At 37.8% G+C, this 15,839-nt stretch overlaps 4 protein-coding genes and 1 long non-coding RNA gene across 7 annotated transcripts in view; 4 read left to right on the forward strand and 1 right to left on the reverse strand.

Annotated features, from left to right (window-relative positions):
- The window catches only part of LOC111461792 (protein CTR9 homolog), a 12,405-nt gene extending 10,201 nt beyond the window's left edge, over positions 1-2,204 (forward strand). For both annotated transcript variants that reach the window (XM_023105446.1, XM_023105447.1), the window contains 4 exons: positions 177-443; positions 553-624; positions 995-1,312; positions 1,621-2,204. In XM_023105446.1, the coding sequence (XP_022961214.1) occupies positions 177-443; positions 553-624; positions 995-1,312; positions 1,621-1,764 (801 nt within the window). In that variant the 3' untranslated portion in view covers positions 1,765-2,204. The remainder of the gene's footprint in view (positions 1-176; positions 444-552; positions 625-994; positions 1,313-1,620) is intronic.
- A 544-nt stretch (positions 2,205-2,748) lies between these two features.
- Positions 2,749-4,560, reverse strand: LOC111461793 (growth-regulating factor 6-like). Of its 2 annotated transcripts, XM_023105449.1 has the most exons (3): positions 4,044-4,555; positions 3,587-3,971; positions 2,749-3,502 (listed from the first exon to the last, which is right to left on the reverse strand). In XM_023105449.1, the coding sequence occupies exons 1-3, from the start codon at positions 4,225-4,227 to the stop codon at positions 3,082-3,084; spliced, it is 990 nt and encodes a 329-aa protein (XP_022961217.1). In that variant the 5' UTR covers positions 4,228-4,555; the 3' UTR covers positions 2,749-3,081. The 2 variants fall into 2 exon arrangements, with proteins under 2 accessions (XP_022961217.1, XP_022961216.1); XM_023105448.1 differs by having other exon boundaries at positions 3,587-4,560.
- A 26-nt stretch (positions 4,561-4,586) lies between these two features.
- On the forward strand, positions 4,587-6,053 carry LOC111461794. The gene is made up of 2 exons (XR_002713646.1): positions 4,587-5,533; positions 5,604-6,053. It is a non-coding gene; the product is annotated as an uncharacterized LOC111461794 (long non-coding RNA).
- Positions 6,054-7,721: 1,668 nt separating this feature from the next.
- LOC111461554 (12-oxophytodienoate reductase 3-like) lies at positions 7,722-10,493 on the forward strand. Its single transcript, XM_023105123.1, has 5 exons — positions 7,722-7,903; positions 8,067-8,207; positions 8,737-8,867; positions 9,308-9,490; positions 9,597-10,493. The coding sequence occupies exons 1-5, from the start codon at positions 7,824-7,826 to the stop codon at positions 10,256-10,258; spliced, it is 1,197 nt and encodes a 398-aa protein (XP_022960891.1). The 5' UTR covers positions 7,722-7,823; the 3' UTR covers positions 10,259-10,493.
- A 620-nt stretch (positions 10,494-11,113) lies between these two features.
- Positions 11,114-15,774, forward strand: LOC111461553. Its single transcript, XM_023105122.1, has 6 exons — positions 11,114-13,101; positions 13,497-13,930; positions 14,009-14,170; positions 14,745-14,820; positions 15,097-15,252; positions 15,383-15,774. Exons 1-6 carry the CDS (start codon positions 11,299-11,301, stop codon positions 15,497-15,499), a joined length of 2,748 nt encoding a protein of 915 aa, XP_022960890.1. The 5' UTR covers positions 11,114-11,298; the 3' UTR covers positions 15,500-15,774.
- The last annotated feature ends 65 nt before the right edge of the window (positions 15,775-15,839 follow it).

Below are 15,839 nucleotides of genomic sequence, written 5' to 3' on the forward strand. Positions count from 1 at the left end.
AAAAAAAAAAAAAAAAAAAAAAAAAAAAAAAAAAAAAAAAAAAAAAAAAAACTTATATAAGTTACAACTTATGTTCCTCCAATATCTGCCTCAATCTTTGACCCCACATCTCCTCCCCTTTTGATTAGCTGTTGCATTAATTCTTATTTTTTGCCTCAATTGTAATAATGTATTAGGTGCGTTCAACAGTAGCGGAGCTGGAAAATGCTGTTCGTGTTTTTAGTCAGTTGTCTGCTGCTTCCAACCTCCACTTTCATGGCTTTGATGAGAAGAAGATTGATACTCATGTTGGTTACTGCAAGCACTTACTAGAGGCTGCAGGAGTTCACCTCAAAGCAGCAGAACATGAAGAGCAGCAGGTCCGTCAAAGACAAGAACTAGCACGTCAAGTTGCATTGGCGGAGGATGCCCGTCGTAAGGCAGATGAGCAGAGGAAATTTCAAGTACGAGTTGTTTTATTTCATTAGTTGTACCTATCCCTTTTTTGAAGGAAAAAAAAAAATTATTTATTGTGAATGATGAGTTCTTGTCTGATATTATTTGCTAAAACAGTTGGAGAGGAGAAAGCTGGAAGATGAGGAAAGACGGATGATGCAACAGGAGCAGCATTTTAAACGTGTGAAGGTAATTATTTTGAATTATATTGTTTCTTTGAGTATTTGATTTATATTGTTACAGGACTTCAGAACGTATGTGAAGAGAAACAGAAAGGGAAAGTTGAAGCGTTTGACATTTTCTATGGACTAATATTTTAGATAAATTCCTTTTAGAGTAGGGATATATGGTTGAGTTTGCATATATGCACTTAAGTAGTATTCGGTAATGCTACGGTTTCAGTCAAAACAAGTAGATGGGATATTCTGTTGCATGTTATTTAGATGGCTATTTTAATCTCCAGTGCTTTTATTTCAAATGATGTTTTTCCTTCTTGGACGATTAAGATATTTAACTGGAGATTCACAGCTTAAAAGTAGCTCATCTAAACTTTCTCCAGGAGCAATGGAAGAGCACCACACCTGCTAAACGAAGAGAAAGGTCAGAGATTGATGATGATGAAGCTGGTGATAGTGAGAAGAGGAGAAGGAAGGGTGGAAAGAGGAGAAAGAAAGACCGGAAGGGGAAATCACATTATGAGACAGAAGAGGCCGACAATGATATGATGGATGATCAAGAACTAGACAATGAAGATAATAACATAAGTTATAGGGAGTCCCGGAGCCAAATGAATTATCAGGACGATGATTTGGAAGGGAATGATCAGGATGCCCTTGCAGAAGCTGGGCTTGAAGATTCTGATGCCGAGGATGAAGCGGTAATACCTATTTACTACCCCTTGATTTTAGCTTTTGAGAAAATATTGGCATCTCGAATCTGAACTCAATTAGATTCTTTTGATACTGCCTCTTGCTATTGCACCTAATTTGCTATAAATTATTGCATCTTGGTTTGAGCAACAATTTTGTTCTTATAAATAAAAAAGTTTTTATATATCTTTTCTTGTTTCTTCGTAATCATGTTTAGATTCAATTTGCTTCATTTGCCCGTCCTTTCTAAAACTCCTATTGGTCCTGATTAGTTGGTTTGTGTAACTTGGTTATTTTTTGGGTTTTGAAATTGCAGGGTGTACCTTCATCCAATGCAGCCCGACGAAGAGCCACATGGTCGGAATCTGAAGATGATGAGCCTATGAATATGCAACGAGAATCCCGACTTCAAAGAGAAAACTCCGCAGGACTAGAGGGTAGTGATGGAGAAATCAGATGAGATGCCATTGATCCCAACAAGATGCCTTCCTTGACTCTCAAACTTGGTTCAGAGTTTAATAGATATCCCAATGGGGTCCTACCAGCTGCCCTTAAAGTCGAGGTGCAAAGCAGCAGATTGATGAATTATTACAACTACATTGACCGCATCTGCTGCCCAGCGTCCGAAGGCATCAATGTCTTGATTGAACTTTTTGTGATATTACGGCCAAAATAAAGTAAATTTCGACATATCTTTCTCTTTCTCAACGTAGTGAAATTTGTTCTGTATTTATATGGTAAGTGGTTTTTATAAGAACTGAAAATTAGTGAGACGGACAGATGAATTGCATTCGGGACTAACACAGGAGTAGAGTAATGATATTGTATTTGTTGTTTATTATGTAACTTTTAGCGTTGGATTAATTAGTAGAAGGAAAGATCGATTTTGTTTGTCTGCAACAGTTTGTTTCGAAACTTGCCTTGCCTTGCCTCCCCACTTGGTCTTTATTTATTGCTAATAAATGCAACTGAAGCCTTCAGGGAAGCGTTGTTTTATTTGCCGACAACACCAACTCTGCTGCCACTCTGAATTTTCATTACATCGACGTCAGGTTAGTGGAAGAATTGATAAGCATTGTTTACTTTTCCTTGCAATGTTTTACGATTATATTTTGTTTAAATATGGTAACGTTCCTATTTGTATGTTAACAACTGATGATGCACTTTACTGACATTGAAAGTTGCAACTGTTATCATTTTGTGTTCATTTTTCCTCATTCTAGCCTGCAGATTGCCTTTTTTTTTCTCCAAACTTTATGCAATTTAGTAGTTGCTGGGAGAAGTGTAACAAAATGGATTTAGGGGAGGTTGATCTTAATATCATTTTCCCTTCAATCATTTAATCAGTTTAGGCAGAGTATTCCCATTTTGCTCCCTAGAATTTTTTTTGGGTAAACAAAAAGTTGGATTAGCATTCTTTGTATGTGCTTATTGATCCATTCAGTCCAAAGAAATGGGACTAGATTTGATTCCCATGCCTAGTAGCACTGTTCAGGTGATCAAAAACCTCCTATGCATGAGTGATGTAGAAAAGTCGACAAGTACAGGAAAAAAGATGGAACATTCGTTTAATAAACAACCCATGGCCCAATTCAACCACACCCTACCTAAGAAAAAAGAAGGGGTGAAACTCAGCAGGAAGTACATCCTTAGGAACAAAACAAAATTCAATAAGGAACAGCTAGGGTCACCCTGGAGATCAAGCACAGGAACAAACTGACTTCAGAGAAAGAACAAGATTAAAGAAAAAAAATTGGGAGTTTGGGGATAGGTATCATTATGGGTTTTTGGATCTGAAAATGGGGAGTTCGTTGGAAGCGGTGGGAATGGAAATTGAGAGCCGAGTGGTGGAGACTGAGCCAATATTTGAAGATTTATCGTTAAAATCAAGCCATGATCCTCCTTTTTGAGGCCATTCATCGAAGAATCGATGAACTTTCTTCTGCGATTCCTCTCTCTTTTGTTGCTTTAAAGGGTCTGTGAGGCTCTGATGAAGCTGATAACATGATTGACCACTCTGCAAAGAGGAGAAGTTGTTTTGTTTTGGGTATAGAGAAGAACAACTCATCGTTAGTGGTGTCAATTGCAGAGAATCAACGGTGGAAGAAGCAGAGAAATCAGCTCTCGCAGTAGCTTCAGATGGTTCTTGCGAAAAGAAAACATGCTCATCCACTTCCTCTTTTAGCCCATAAGTGTACCTACAGAAGATGGACAAATGTCAGAATCTGACTATGAAATATTAGAACTCCACCTCCGAAGAGAGGGGATAATATTCTTCAAACCTGTAATCTGGGCCTCTGTCCGAGTAAGAACCAGGATCCAGAAGCAAGAGGGTATTGGTATCTTTGGTTGATATGCCATTCCCATTAGGATTTGAAGACATTTGAGGAGCGGGGAAGGGCCGATAGGAGTGTAAGGATGAGTTCTTATTTAAGGAAGAAAATGCTTGACTTGAGAGGTGGTTTAACTCGTTTGTTGCTGTTGTTTTCAGAACATCCACAGGCTTTCTTGAACGATTCTTGCCTCTATGCATGTGCCTCTCACAGTATTTCGAATCTGGGTACGCCTCTTTTGAGCATCTCCACTTTTTCCCATCAGTTCTCCTGCACCTCCCTGGTTCTGGGTCTATCTTCCTCCCCAAACTCATCTGCAAACAGTTCCATCCAACTGCATGAAACACAAACATTTCAGAGAGAGAAAGAGAAAGTAAGAGAGAGAGAGAGAGAGATGTTGATATACCATGTTGAGAATGGTGTGGGAAGAGCTTAGAAGTGAAAGGAGACTCCAAGGTACTTCTTTTAATACTGAAAAGGAGATCAGGAGGTATAGGAACACCAGAAACCATGTATTTGAAGACGAGAGCTTGATTTTCAAGCTCCTGCCACTGAGCTGAGGTGAAGGGAAACATACTTCTAGCGCTCATACTTGAAATAGATTATCAGTTGAGAAACAGCAAAGAAGAACCTCAAAGCGCGCAAGCAAGACAGAGCACTAAGGAATGGGAAGCTCCCGCTCCCCTGTTGAGGTTATTACTAGAGCCGTCTGAGTATCAAGTAAGTCTGATATTGTATATTGGGTTGCAGAATCTTCAGCAATGGATAAACTAATGGTTCTGATTAGAGAGCTGCATGCCCACCTCTGTTTCTCTCTCTCTCTCTCTTTTTCTCTGTTTCTCTCTCTCTTCTTGTCTGTTCATTGTACATATTATGACTGCATCTCTCTGTAACTTCAGGTTGTGGAGGGAAACTGCCTTCTTTTTTTTTTTTCTTTTTTTTTTTTTGTTGTTGTTGCAGGTCTTGTCTCTGACATCTCTACAGAAATCCACAAACTAAAGCAGGAGGGAAATAAATAAGAGTGTAAATACAGATTTAAGAGAATTTATTATAAAATGTGACACAAAAGAGTTGGTGTCAGAAGGCAATGCCTGCGAAGAAGAGAGAAAAAAATAAATATATTGTATGTACGGTATGAGCTTTTACTGTCTGCTTCCATCTCTTCTTTTACTTTTTTGGTCAGGATTTGGCAGACTTCTCCCTCCCAGCAACCCCCACTTACTATTTGACCTTTTTGCTATTTTGGAAATTTATAAAAATGAGTGATTCAGCTGCTCAGGAAGGCTCTTTTAAGTTCTGATAAAAACAGAAACACTCCCTTCTCTTTTTATCCTTTTCCTTCCCAGTTTCAGACTGTTGCTGAAATTTCTTTGTTTTATTTCCCAAGTGCTTGCTTTACTGTTCTGTGCTTCCACTTTACAGTTTACTCTCCTGAACTATCTATTACTTTTGGCTTGCTGCTCTCTGCTCTCTGCTCTCTGCTCTCTTTAATTTTCTATTAGCTCATTAAGGATTCTCTTCCTTATTTTCACACTTTCTCTTACTTTGCCATTCACTTGGAGATGTTTTGTTTACCTTTTTGTGTAGTTTTGGATTGTATGGATGAAGAGTTGAGTATACACACTTGTATGTGTGTTACTTGTGTTCTAGTTTTGTGGGTTTAGACTTGTAAAAGCTAGGTTGAAGACAGACGAGTTTAAAGTCGTCTTGTGTTGTTTGTCAAATAGTCTTCACTTATGATAAAGTAACGCACATATTAAAGATAGGCTTGGCTCGGTTCTACAGATATAGGCTATCAGCCGCACCACTCGGAGTGTGAGCCACTCGAGTAGCAAGCTATAGAGCTAAAGATAGGATTGAAGAAGGGGCTAGGCTCCTGGTGGAGCAGAGGAGACGGTTAGGATAACGCACAAACTCAACTCTTACTTTCTCTCTTGTGGTCTAATATCGTGTTAAATGAATGCAGGTTCCGAAAACGTAGCCTAAGCTCATGGATTAAGGCGAAGGCGACTTGAATGACTTGCTGGTTTTGTATGAAGAAAGTTGGAATGAATTTGGATGCTTGTGTTGCAAGTTTGGGAGTTGTAGAGAGCAGCACAGTGTTGGTATGTGAATCTGAATGGATGGCAGATTGAAGCACATGCATAGGGCTTTTCAGGGTACAAAGAAGGGACCCCTCCCTCCACTCTTCTTCACCCTCTGCTGCCCCTGAGCTTTGCCAGTCTTACTTTTCCTCTTAAAAACAATTCCCCTTTTTCTATTTTATTTCCCTTCCCCTTTCCACCTCACCATCTGATCTTCCTTATTAATTTTTTAAATTACAACTTTAGTTCTTCCTTCTTGGTTTGGTTCGGGCTCCTCTGGATCTTATTCGTATTGAAAGAAATCTACAAAGAAACGATCCAATTCATCAATATGTGAAATCGACTCTCTTGTTGTTTTTTGGGTTTAGTAATTGTTAGATGAAGACTAAATCAGCTCGTATCGACGAATTAAAAGAGATGTCAACCGACACCAGACGATATCGACAAAGTCCAAACATTTGTGGATGAGGATTTGGCGGGAAAAGATTAACAGAATCGGTGCTTTTTAACTTTAAACAATATTTTATAAGCCTTTGGGTTTGCAAGTTTGTGTCAAATGAGTTTCTGATAGCTTAAACAAATTCCTAACCTTTTAATTATGTGTTTTATATAATCGAATTTTTTAAAGATAATCTCAAATACGTTAAGGCTTGTTTGCTTCTAACCTACTTTACCTTTAAAGAGAAGAAACCGAGCTCATTGTAATCTATGTCTCTTGTCTAGTTTAACCTTCTTGTTGGAGTAGACTCGGATGAATTTCTCTTCACATATATCGACATCAATAAATAAACATTGAGATGTTATCTTGTTATGGGTTAGTTTGTTCATCTGTTTCTCATTTTTCGTTTCTTATTATTATTTTTTTAAAATTAAGTTTATAAATATTTTAAAAAATTTTCCTTTTATCTTAAAACTAAAAAGAAATGTAATTTGTAGAATTCAATTAAAATATTTTTTAAGAGATATACAAACATAATTAAAAAAAATAACAAAATATTTATCACTTAACTCATTTTTTTTTGAATTTCACACAACCCAATAAATAAATAAAAATAAATAAATTAAACCAAAATTTTAGTAATTATATAATTTATTTTAAAATGTATAAATATCTAGATATATTAATATATGTTGTTTAGGAAGCTCTTGTGAAGCCCAAATGGCCCACTGAACCTGTAGCATTTATATTTGGAGCCAGGGGCATTTTTGGGATTAAAAAATAGACCTTCCCCATGCTTTTTATAAAGTTAAATCTAAAAAAAAAAATTACACTATAAATTCGAAAGTTTATTTATTTTATTATTTCTTAATTAAGTAATAAAATTAAGGCTTCTTACTTAAATTTAGTAAGTTGTTTGAATTTTTACCAAAAACTATGAACATTAGAATGTGTTCGAAACTTTTATGCTATATTCAATGTATACTAAACGGAGTCCGTCAAGCCAGCGGTATACGCCGGACAAGTGCTTGGTCGGACAATAGTCCAATGAACCGAGTGGGGCAATTAACAAAAACGAGTACACTGAACAAGTGCGATGAATTGACCTCTCTCTTGTTTATTAAAAATAAGGATTCAGACCATGTCATAATTTATTAAATCTCACTAATTAAAAAAAAATCGAGAAAATCTGATATTTTTATTAAAATTAACCATTTAATTTGTCAAAATGAAAAAATATTATTTTTTATATTAATAATTATCAGCGATTTGTTTTTAGAAAATAAAAAATAATGAAATACACGTGCATTAAATTATGTATAAGGCAAGCCGCCAAGCCGCCACGCCATCACGCCGTCCATTTAACAGCGCAATATACACGTGACCATATTCACAGTCAAATATTTTCAAAGCCTAAGTTTGACTAGGGCCCACCAACCTACTCCATGACCGTCCATCGTTTGGCGAGTGCTGGTTCACGCGCGCCTAACTCTAGATCCGGATGCAGTGTACAATTATCTCCTTCGCCGACCACTCGCTACGCTCAAGCATTTCCTTGATCAAAATTTCGTCTCCCACTCAAAACGCCTCCTACAAAAGGGGACTCTAGGAAGCCTCCTGCATCTCGTTACCGTCGGCGAAATCTGATCGGAACTCATCGCAAATGGCTGAATCTCCGGCAGGAAATGGAAGCGCTACTCTGTTCTCTCCGTTCAGGATGGGGAAGTTCGATCTCTCTCACAGGTTTGTTCTGTTTTAGCCCTTATTTTGGTCTAATTTCGGAGAGAGAGAGAGAGAGAGAGAGATCTTGCCGGAGTTTGGTTGTTTGTTTAGGGTAAATTTGAATAGCTTTTAATTGATTGATCGTTGTTCTTGTGTGTTTGGCGATCTGGTGAACGATTTGCAGGGTGGTTCTAGCGCCGATGACGAGGTGTAGAGCTTTGAATGGGATTCCGGGGGCGGCGCTGGCCAAATATTACACTCAGAGGTCCACTAAAGGCGGATTTCTGATCACTGAAGGGACTTCGATCTCCGCCACCGCCGCTGGGTAATTTTCGAAAATTTTAATCACTCTCGGGGATATTTTGGTAAATTCCTATGGGAGTAATTGCTACGGTGGGGTTGGTTGACTTAGTCTTCTTTGGGTCCCACAGTTTCGCTGCTACTATTAGTGTGAACAGAAGGAGGGTTATTTTGGTAATTCGATCGTCTTATTAATTTTATTTAATAAATTCAAAATAAATCACTTTTTTTTTGTTTGTTAATGTGAATATTGTGAATTTTTAAATATATATAAGTGGGATCAGAAGGAGGGCTATTTTGGTAATTTTATCGTCTTATTAATTTTATTTAATAAACTCAAAATAAATTACTTCTTTTTTTTGTTTGTTAATATGAATTGTTTACTTAAAACTAAATATTATTTTATTTTTAAAATATTAATATTAGTAGGAATAAATTAGAATATAATTGAACTATTGTTAATTAAAAAAAAAAAATACATTTTAAACAAAATTACTTATAATAATAATTAGATTACTTGTTCTAACGAGTCTTTAATAAACTGAACTGGGTAGGTTTCCACATGTTCCTGGAATTTACACTGAAGAACAGGTGCAAGCATGGAAACCAGTGGTGGATGCTGTTCATGCCCAAGGCAGTATCATTTTTTGTCAACTCTGGCACGTCGGCCGAGCTTCACACCAAGGTACGACGTATGATTAATTAACAACAACGAACACGGATATAGATACGACACGGACACAGACACAAAAACAGACACGGTTACATGTCATCTTTTAAGAATTTAGGATACTCCACACAACACGAACACAGACAAAGACACGGTTACATGTCATCTTTTAAGAATTTAGGGTACTCCACACGACACGGACACAAACACGATTACATGTCATCTTTTAAGAATTTAAATCAACAAGTTTTTGTATTTATAAGCTTAAGAAACGAGTTTGATGCATCATTCTCAAATTTAGTGAAGTGTTCGATAAGTGTTTAACTCATTCATCGTGCTAACAAATGTTGGACGTGGATACGCTAGCCAAACTAAAGTGTTCGTGTTACTTAGCCACTAATGTTTCATCTCGGATGGTCTTCTCTAATTTTGATGATTCTGAATGAACTTAATAGTTTATCAACCTGGTGGGATGTCACCAATTTCTTCCACAAGCAAGGCCGTATCGAAAAGGTGGAGAATCCTGCTTCCGGATGGCTCCCATGGCGTATATCCAACCCCACGACCACTTGGTACGTACGAGATCGAGGCCGTGGTCGAGCATTATCGACAGGCTGCAGTGAACGCCATTCAAGCAGGTAATTAGCTTGATCTCCTCTGACTTATCATCTAATTTAGAGCCTTGTAATAGTGATTTAAATGTCTTACCATATAAATTTTGAACATTCGTGTTACGACGAATAGGCTTCGACGGGATCGAGATCCATTCAGCTCATGGCTACCTCCTTGACCAATTCTTAAAGGATGGTATAAATGATAGAACCGACGAATATGGAGGATCTCTCACGAACAGATCTCGATTCTTATTGAAGGTAGTTCGAGAGGTAGTATCCGCCATTGGATCGTCTAGAGTCGGTGTTAGAATTTCTCCTGCCATCGACCACCTCGACGCTATGGATTCCAATCCTCTCAAGCTAGGACTACACGTCGTTGATCAACTTAACAAACTCCAACAAGAAGTTGGTGGGAAGCTCAGTTATCTCCATGTAACTCAGCCACGGTACACAGCCTTTGGCCAAACCGAGTCGGGTAAGCTGGGAAGCGAAGACGAGGAAGCCGAGTTTATGAGGACTTTGAGAGGAGCTTATGAAGGAACCTTCATTTGCAGCGGCGGGTTCACCCGAAAACTAGGAATGCAAGCAATCGAGAACGGAGACGCCGACTTGGTGTCGTACGGTAGGCTTTTCATTGCCAACCCTGACTTGGCTTTAAGGTTTAAGCTCAATGCACCATTGAACAAGTACGTTAGGAAGACTTTCTATACACAAGATCCCGTCGTTGGCTACACAGACTATCCATTTCTGAACGCCACAAGTGGTGAAAAGGAGCCTCTTTCTCGCCTTTGATTCGACTCTTTTGAGTCTTTTTAAGTTCTTATTTGTTTTTATTAGTGATTTAATAATATAAACCTAAAAAAATTCTTATGTACGATGTCTCAGGTGTTATCATAACGGTACGATGAAGGTTGTACAATGACGATAGTTTAAAAGTGTCATAATAAAACTCATCATCGTACCAATACGATGACAGTTCACAATGTTGTATGATCTCAAATTCAGTGTCATCATAAGCATACAATGACGATTTACTATGATGTCAGTTTAGAATTGATATCTACCCAGTGTCATCATACATGTACGACAACAGATTAAAACGATATCAATTACTAGCCAATATTGTATGCTAGTGGATGACGATCGTAAACTAACTGATCTTCTTAGCCAAAAGACACTTGATGATAGTTTAGAACCGATAACGTTTCTAATTCAACTCATAAAAGAACACGTGCATAAAATCCAATTTGTACAATAATTCTTGGTCCCGTGTTTCAAATAACATAATCTGAACACGATTCATAACACAATCCGTATAAATTTTTTTATTTTATAATATTATTATGTTAAAATTATTTTAATTTTAACAAAAATAAAATGCAAGATTATATCATAAAATAATATATTTATAGTTTAAATTTTGAATTCATTAAATTCATAAAATAGTTTTTTTTTATTTAGAATTTTTATTATTTAGATTATAGAATAAAAAATTTAAAAATTATAAAATATTTTTAAAATTTTAAGAAATAAATTTAAAAAATCAATAATTAAACGCAAAATAAACATGAATATATTAAACATATTTTAAAATTCAAAATTAAATTTGTAAATTTAACAAAAATATTTATAAGTGACGCACCGGTGAGGCGTTTGGCGGGAAAGCGCAACCGTCCCGTAAACAGCGTGAAGAAGAAGCTTCTGGTCGCTCCCCCAATGGTAAAAACCTAACCATCAAACCCACTTCTCCATCGCCTCCGATTCTCTCTGGCGACGCTGCCTCCAGTTTTCCGACCACTTTTCCTTCTGTCTCCGCCGCACGCTTCATTGTTATGACGGTTCTCAGGTCTCGTAAAGTTGTCCCTCCGCCGCCTAATCCCAAATCCCTAAAATCCCCTTCCAACATTCTCCACCAGCCCTCTACACCCTCTCAACATCACGAAATCCAACCCCCTCACTCTCCTTCCCATCCTTCCCCTTTTTCATCTACCGGTTCTGTTATTGATTCCACTGCGTTGCCCTCCGATGGCGCCTCCGGTTCCGGAGTTTATCGTAGGCGGAGTTCCCGACTCGCTGGGAAAGGGCTTGACGCTGAACATTCTGATGTTGACTGCGTTCTTGGTAACTTCCCCCGAACGGAGATGAAAGAGGAGACGATTGGTAATCGGGATTTGGGCCTGGCCTCGGATGGGAAGTTGGAGGTTCATTCAGTTCGTACTGGACTTGAGGGTTTGGAGGTTAATGAAGAGGCCGATGGCTTAAGTGAACTTAGGCGGAGTATTGATTTTGAATGTACAGGATCGAAGAGCGACGAGGTTAATGTAAATAGGAAGAGAAAATTGAACCCCACTATGGATTCACCTGCTGGGGATATGGTTGATGAAAGTTCTGAGAGTAAAGCGTGTCTTAGTTTACGTTCGGGGAAGAGAGTTTTGAAGACGTTGAAACAAGCGATCGGTGTGGACATTAATACACCCCATAACGTTGATGGGTTAGTAGAAGAGAGGAGGGGTTTAAAGGATAGTGACAAAGATGGAATTGATCTGAATGGAATTAGAGGAAGTGTGATGAAAGAGCTAAAGGAGGAGTGCATAAGAATTGATGAGAATGATTGTACCAAGAGTAGGAATAGATTCAGCCGAAGAGAAAAGGGCAAATGGATTGTCGATGGCCAAAGTTCAAATGGAAATCATACGGTTGTATTACATTTTGAGCCAAACGATGGGGTGTCAAGTGATAATCTAATTGATCATCAGGATTATGGGTTGGTTCATGAAAGACCGAAGGGAATAGTAATTGATGAAGGTACAACAAAGTTGACTGGTGCAAGTTGCAATGGAGGGGATATGGATGCTAATGGCTATACTGCCAATCAAGGAGATGCTCTAGAACATAATGGTGTAGGGAAATTGATTGTAGAAGCTCTTTTGTCTCTATCCGAAAAATTTATAATCGATTCAGAATTGAGATATACGTACTGTTCTACAGAAGGTCAGGTTTCAGGCACTGCACATATGGCAGATGATGGCCCTCATAGCAATGAGGGTCAAGAGATGGAGTCTAGTTCGGAAGAGGAAGTTCGATATGATATTCCTGCTGCACATAGGGTGTGGATGTCAGATGATTCGTTCATAAGAAGAACTGCTGCTGAGTTTGCTCGTTGTAAAGAGGGCGGTGATAATTTGCAGAATGTTCAGGCTGAAGGTGAAGAAGATATTAAAGATTGGCCTGGGCCCTTCTCTACTGCAATGAAGATTGCTAGTGACCGAGCTTCAGGTCGAAGAGTACGAGTTTCAAAATCTTTAGACAAGGAGAATGATCCTGTACCAGTTGAATGGACCCCTAGAAAGAATAAGTCTAGTAAACGCTCCCAGTCTTTGCCTCCATCCTTGAGAGATTTGTGCTTACGGGTTCTTGCTGAAAATGCCGATGCAATTTCTTCACTGGAATTTGTCCCAGATGCTTTCAGACACCAGCTTAGTCGACTACTTTGTGATTCTCGAAAAATGAACAGTCATGTTCTGAATCTTCTTCTCTGTGGTTCCCCAACTGAAGTTTGTATAGGGGAGTGCTCTTGGCTGAGTGAAGAGGAGTTTGTGAAATCTTTTCAAGGGTGTGACACTAGCAAATTAATGGTACATATACTTTCCAGCAATAAGTTTATTGGTGACCCACCGTTAAAATTCTAATAAAGGGAATATGACATAGATAGAAGATTAGATGTAGATACTGCTGCATTGGGCAATTTTTTCTTTTTAATATCATAAATCTTGGAAGAAAAATTCTCTCTTCAGCAATATGTTTTTTAAAAAATAAACTCAAACATTTGATTCTTATGTATGGTGTTCTTCTTCCTGTCAGTCCTTTTGACTTGGAAACTGTGTTATGAAGGATTGGAATATTGTTTTTATTCTTATTTTATCGTCTTTTTTGGCTGTATCATGCATGGATTTGACTTGCACTTTAATGCGTAATTCTTGTTGTAGCATTCTATGATATGTCAACAAGATTTTCTGTTTATTTGAACCAGATACTCGAGCTTAACCAATGTGGACGTAGTATTTTAGATTTTGTCGTATTATCTACATTGGCTCGGTCATCAAATAGCTTACCTGCACTGAAGTCATTGTCCCTAACTGGTGCATGTCGTCTTTCTGACATTGGTATCGCTGCACTTGTATGTTCTGCTCCTGTACTGGAATCCTTAAATCTGAGCCAGTGCTCCTTCCTCACCTCCTCAAGTATAGACTCTATTGCCAATTCTCTGGGATCAACTCTGAGGGAACTGTATCTGGATGATTGCCTAAAAATCAATCCAATGCTAATGATTTCTGCAATGAAGAAGCTTCAACATTTGGAAGTGCTCTCATTAGCTGGAATTGGAGATGTTTGTGACGAGTTCATCCAAGAATTCCTCCCAGCGGGGGGCCATAATCTGAAGGAACTCATTTTAACCAATTGTGTGTATGTTCCTTGGACATATCTCTATGGATTACTGTTATCAGTACCATTGTTGAACCGTGCTTTCTTTCTTGGGTGCAGGAAATTGACGAATAAATCCATAAAAGCCATCTCGGAAACTTGCTCTTCTCTACGGGCTATAGACCTTGTGAATCTGTCAAAGCTGACGGATTATGCTTTATGCTGTCTTGCAAGTGGTTGCAAGGCTCTTCAAAAGTTAAAGCTTTGCCGAAATCTATTCAGGTTCTAACCAGAGTTCTCTTAAGATATTTAGTTCTTCAATGCTTACTTTCATTTCTAACCTCACCATATTCATATATATAATTTTGTTGCTTCAATAATTTGTTAGACTGAATCAATCCTACCATTGTTGCCCTTCTAGCAATTTGTTATAGTTGTTGAACCATATTATCTTCTCGATCTGATACTTTTTATTTCTAATGAGACTGTCATTTAAAATTAAGCCTTGGAACTAAATAATACCTTTAATAGTCTTATGGTTCTTATTCTATAAGATAGCTAGCTATTGACGGGCTGTATTGTATATATAAAAGGTTTCTTCACTATCGCATTTTCAAAGCGTATAGAAAAGATTAGAAATAGTTTATTTATGCTTATTTACAAACAGCAAGTGATAAATGCATAGAGATTAACTTTCTAATGTTTGTTTCAGTTTGAGTATAATCAAGCCATGTATCGGAAAGCTAGCATTATCTGAATCAATTCAATTGAAAATAAAAATGAATGTGCATGAAGTGTTAGTACTTAACATCTGCATTATTTGGCTGATCGATTCAATATTGTTTGTTCTTGTAAGTGATGAAGCTGTTGCTGCATTTGTGGAGATATCAAGAGAGAATTTAAAAGAACTTTCACTGAACAATGTCAGGAGGGTACGTATTTACCTCCTTTTCCCTAATTCCACTCTTTTCTTTTTCCATGAACGAACAGATATAGACTGTACTATTGTTGTCTAGAAAGCTTCTGGGATGGGACTTAGCTATATATTTTATGCCGTGTGCTTCATAAATGTATTTGCAAATGGCAAGTCCATAATTTTATCATGATTCCCCTTGCTTTGTGATCAATTAAGACTACTTACTAATGATTTTGAGTCATGAAAGATGTTGGTTTGCCTTATTGATGGGATCAATTATGGGTTTGTGCAGGTTAGCCGCTGCACAGCAATTTCGCTCGCCTGTTTTTCTAGGAATTTGGTTATTCTCGACGTATCTTGGTGTCGAAAACTTACCAACGAAGCTCTAGGCTTGATTGTTGATAACTGCCCATCTCTAAGAGTGCTCAAACTCTTTGGATGTTCTCAGGTGTGTTTGTCAGTCTGAACCCCCTCCTCTTGTGCAAGGTTTTACAAAATTAAGAACAAAGGGACTGGTTTTCTCCCAACCTTTTTTAATGGGAACTTAACATTTTAGACATGACTTGGTGTAATAATAGGTAACAGACGTATTTCTGGACGGACACTCGAATCGAGAGGTAGAGATCATTGGACTGAAGCTGTCTCCAGTTTGGCAGCACGTCGAGCCTCACAAACGTTACCAAGGTTCAAGTTAATATTCATCTGTGCCATCCTCGTGTTAATTTCGATGAATCGGTTTTAGCTAGAATCATTTTGCTGCTCTCCATGCCAAAATCTGATAATCATCACCTGCGTGAGCTTCTTTTTGTTCAAAACCTCAGTAGCTTCCCCTACTAAATGCTTGTGTAGGAACTGTAAATGTCTCTTTTTTCTTTTTGTAGAAACTTTGTATATAGGCATTACACAAGAATGGTAGAACATTACTCCATACTTTTACTTTTACCCAACAAATTTCATTGCACTCGATCAACATGAATGTGCATTGTTAGTTAAGAAGGTTCAGTGTGTCAATACCATTGATAGTATATGTAAGTT

The sequence above is a fragment of the Cucurbita moschata genome, unplaced genomic scaffold (assembly GCF_002738365.1).
Source record: "Cucurbita moschata cultivar Rifu unplaced genomic scaffold, Cmos_1.0 Cmo_Scf00025, whole genome shotgun sequence".
Taxonomy (NCBI): domain Eukaryota; kingdom Viridiplantae; phylum Streptophyta; class Magnoliopsida; order Cucurbitales; family Cucurbitaceae; genus Cucurbita; species Cucurbita moschata.

Excerpts from the sequence above, each read along its gene's own strand:
- LOC111461793 (XM_023105448.1), bottom strand. The coding sequence starts at position 4,227 with ATGAGCGCTAGAAGTATGTTTCCCTTCACCTCAGCTCAGTGGCAGGAG. Across the intron at positions 3,503-3,586 it reads GACAGAGGCCCAGATTACAG|GTACACTTATGGGCTAAAAG; the intron begins GTTTGAAGAATA and ends CATCTTCTGTAG.
- LOC111461554 (XM_023105123.1), top strand. The coding sequence starts at position 7,824 with ATGGCTGAATCTCCGGCAGGAAATGGAAGCGCTACTCTGTTCTCTCCG. Across the intron at positions 8,868-9,307 it reads CGGCCGAGCTTCACACCAAG|TTTATCAACCTGGTGGGATG; the intron begins GTACGACGTATG and ends TGAACTTAATAG. Across the intron at positions 9,491-9,596 it reads AGTGAACGCCATTCAAGCAG|GCTTCGACGGGATCGAGATC; the intron begins GTAATTAGCTTG and ends TACGACGAATAG.
- LOC111461553 (XM_023105122.1), top strand. The coding sequence starts at position 11,299 with ATGACGGTTCTCAGGTCTCGTAAAGTTGTCCCTCCGCCGCCTAATCCC. Across the intron at positions 14,171-14,744 it reads CTTTGCCGAAATCTATTCAG|TGATGAAGCTGTTGCTGCAT; the intron begins GTTCTAACCAGA and ends TGTTCTTGTAAG. Across the intron at positions 15,253-15,382 it reads AACTCTTTGGATGTTCTCAG|GTAACAGACGTATTTCTGGA; the intron begins GTGTGTTTGTCA and ends GTGTAATAATAG.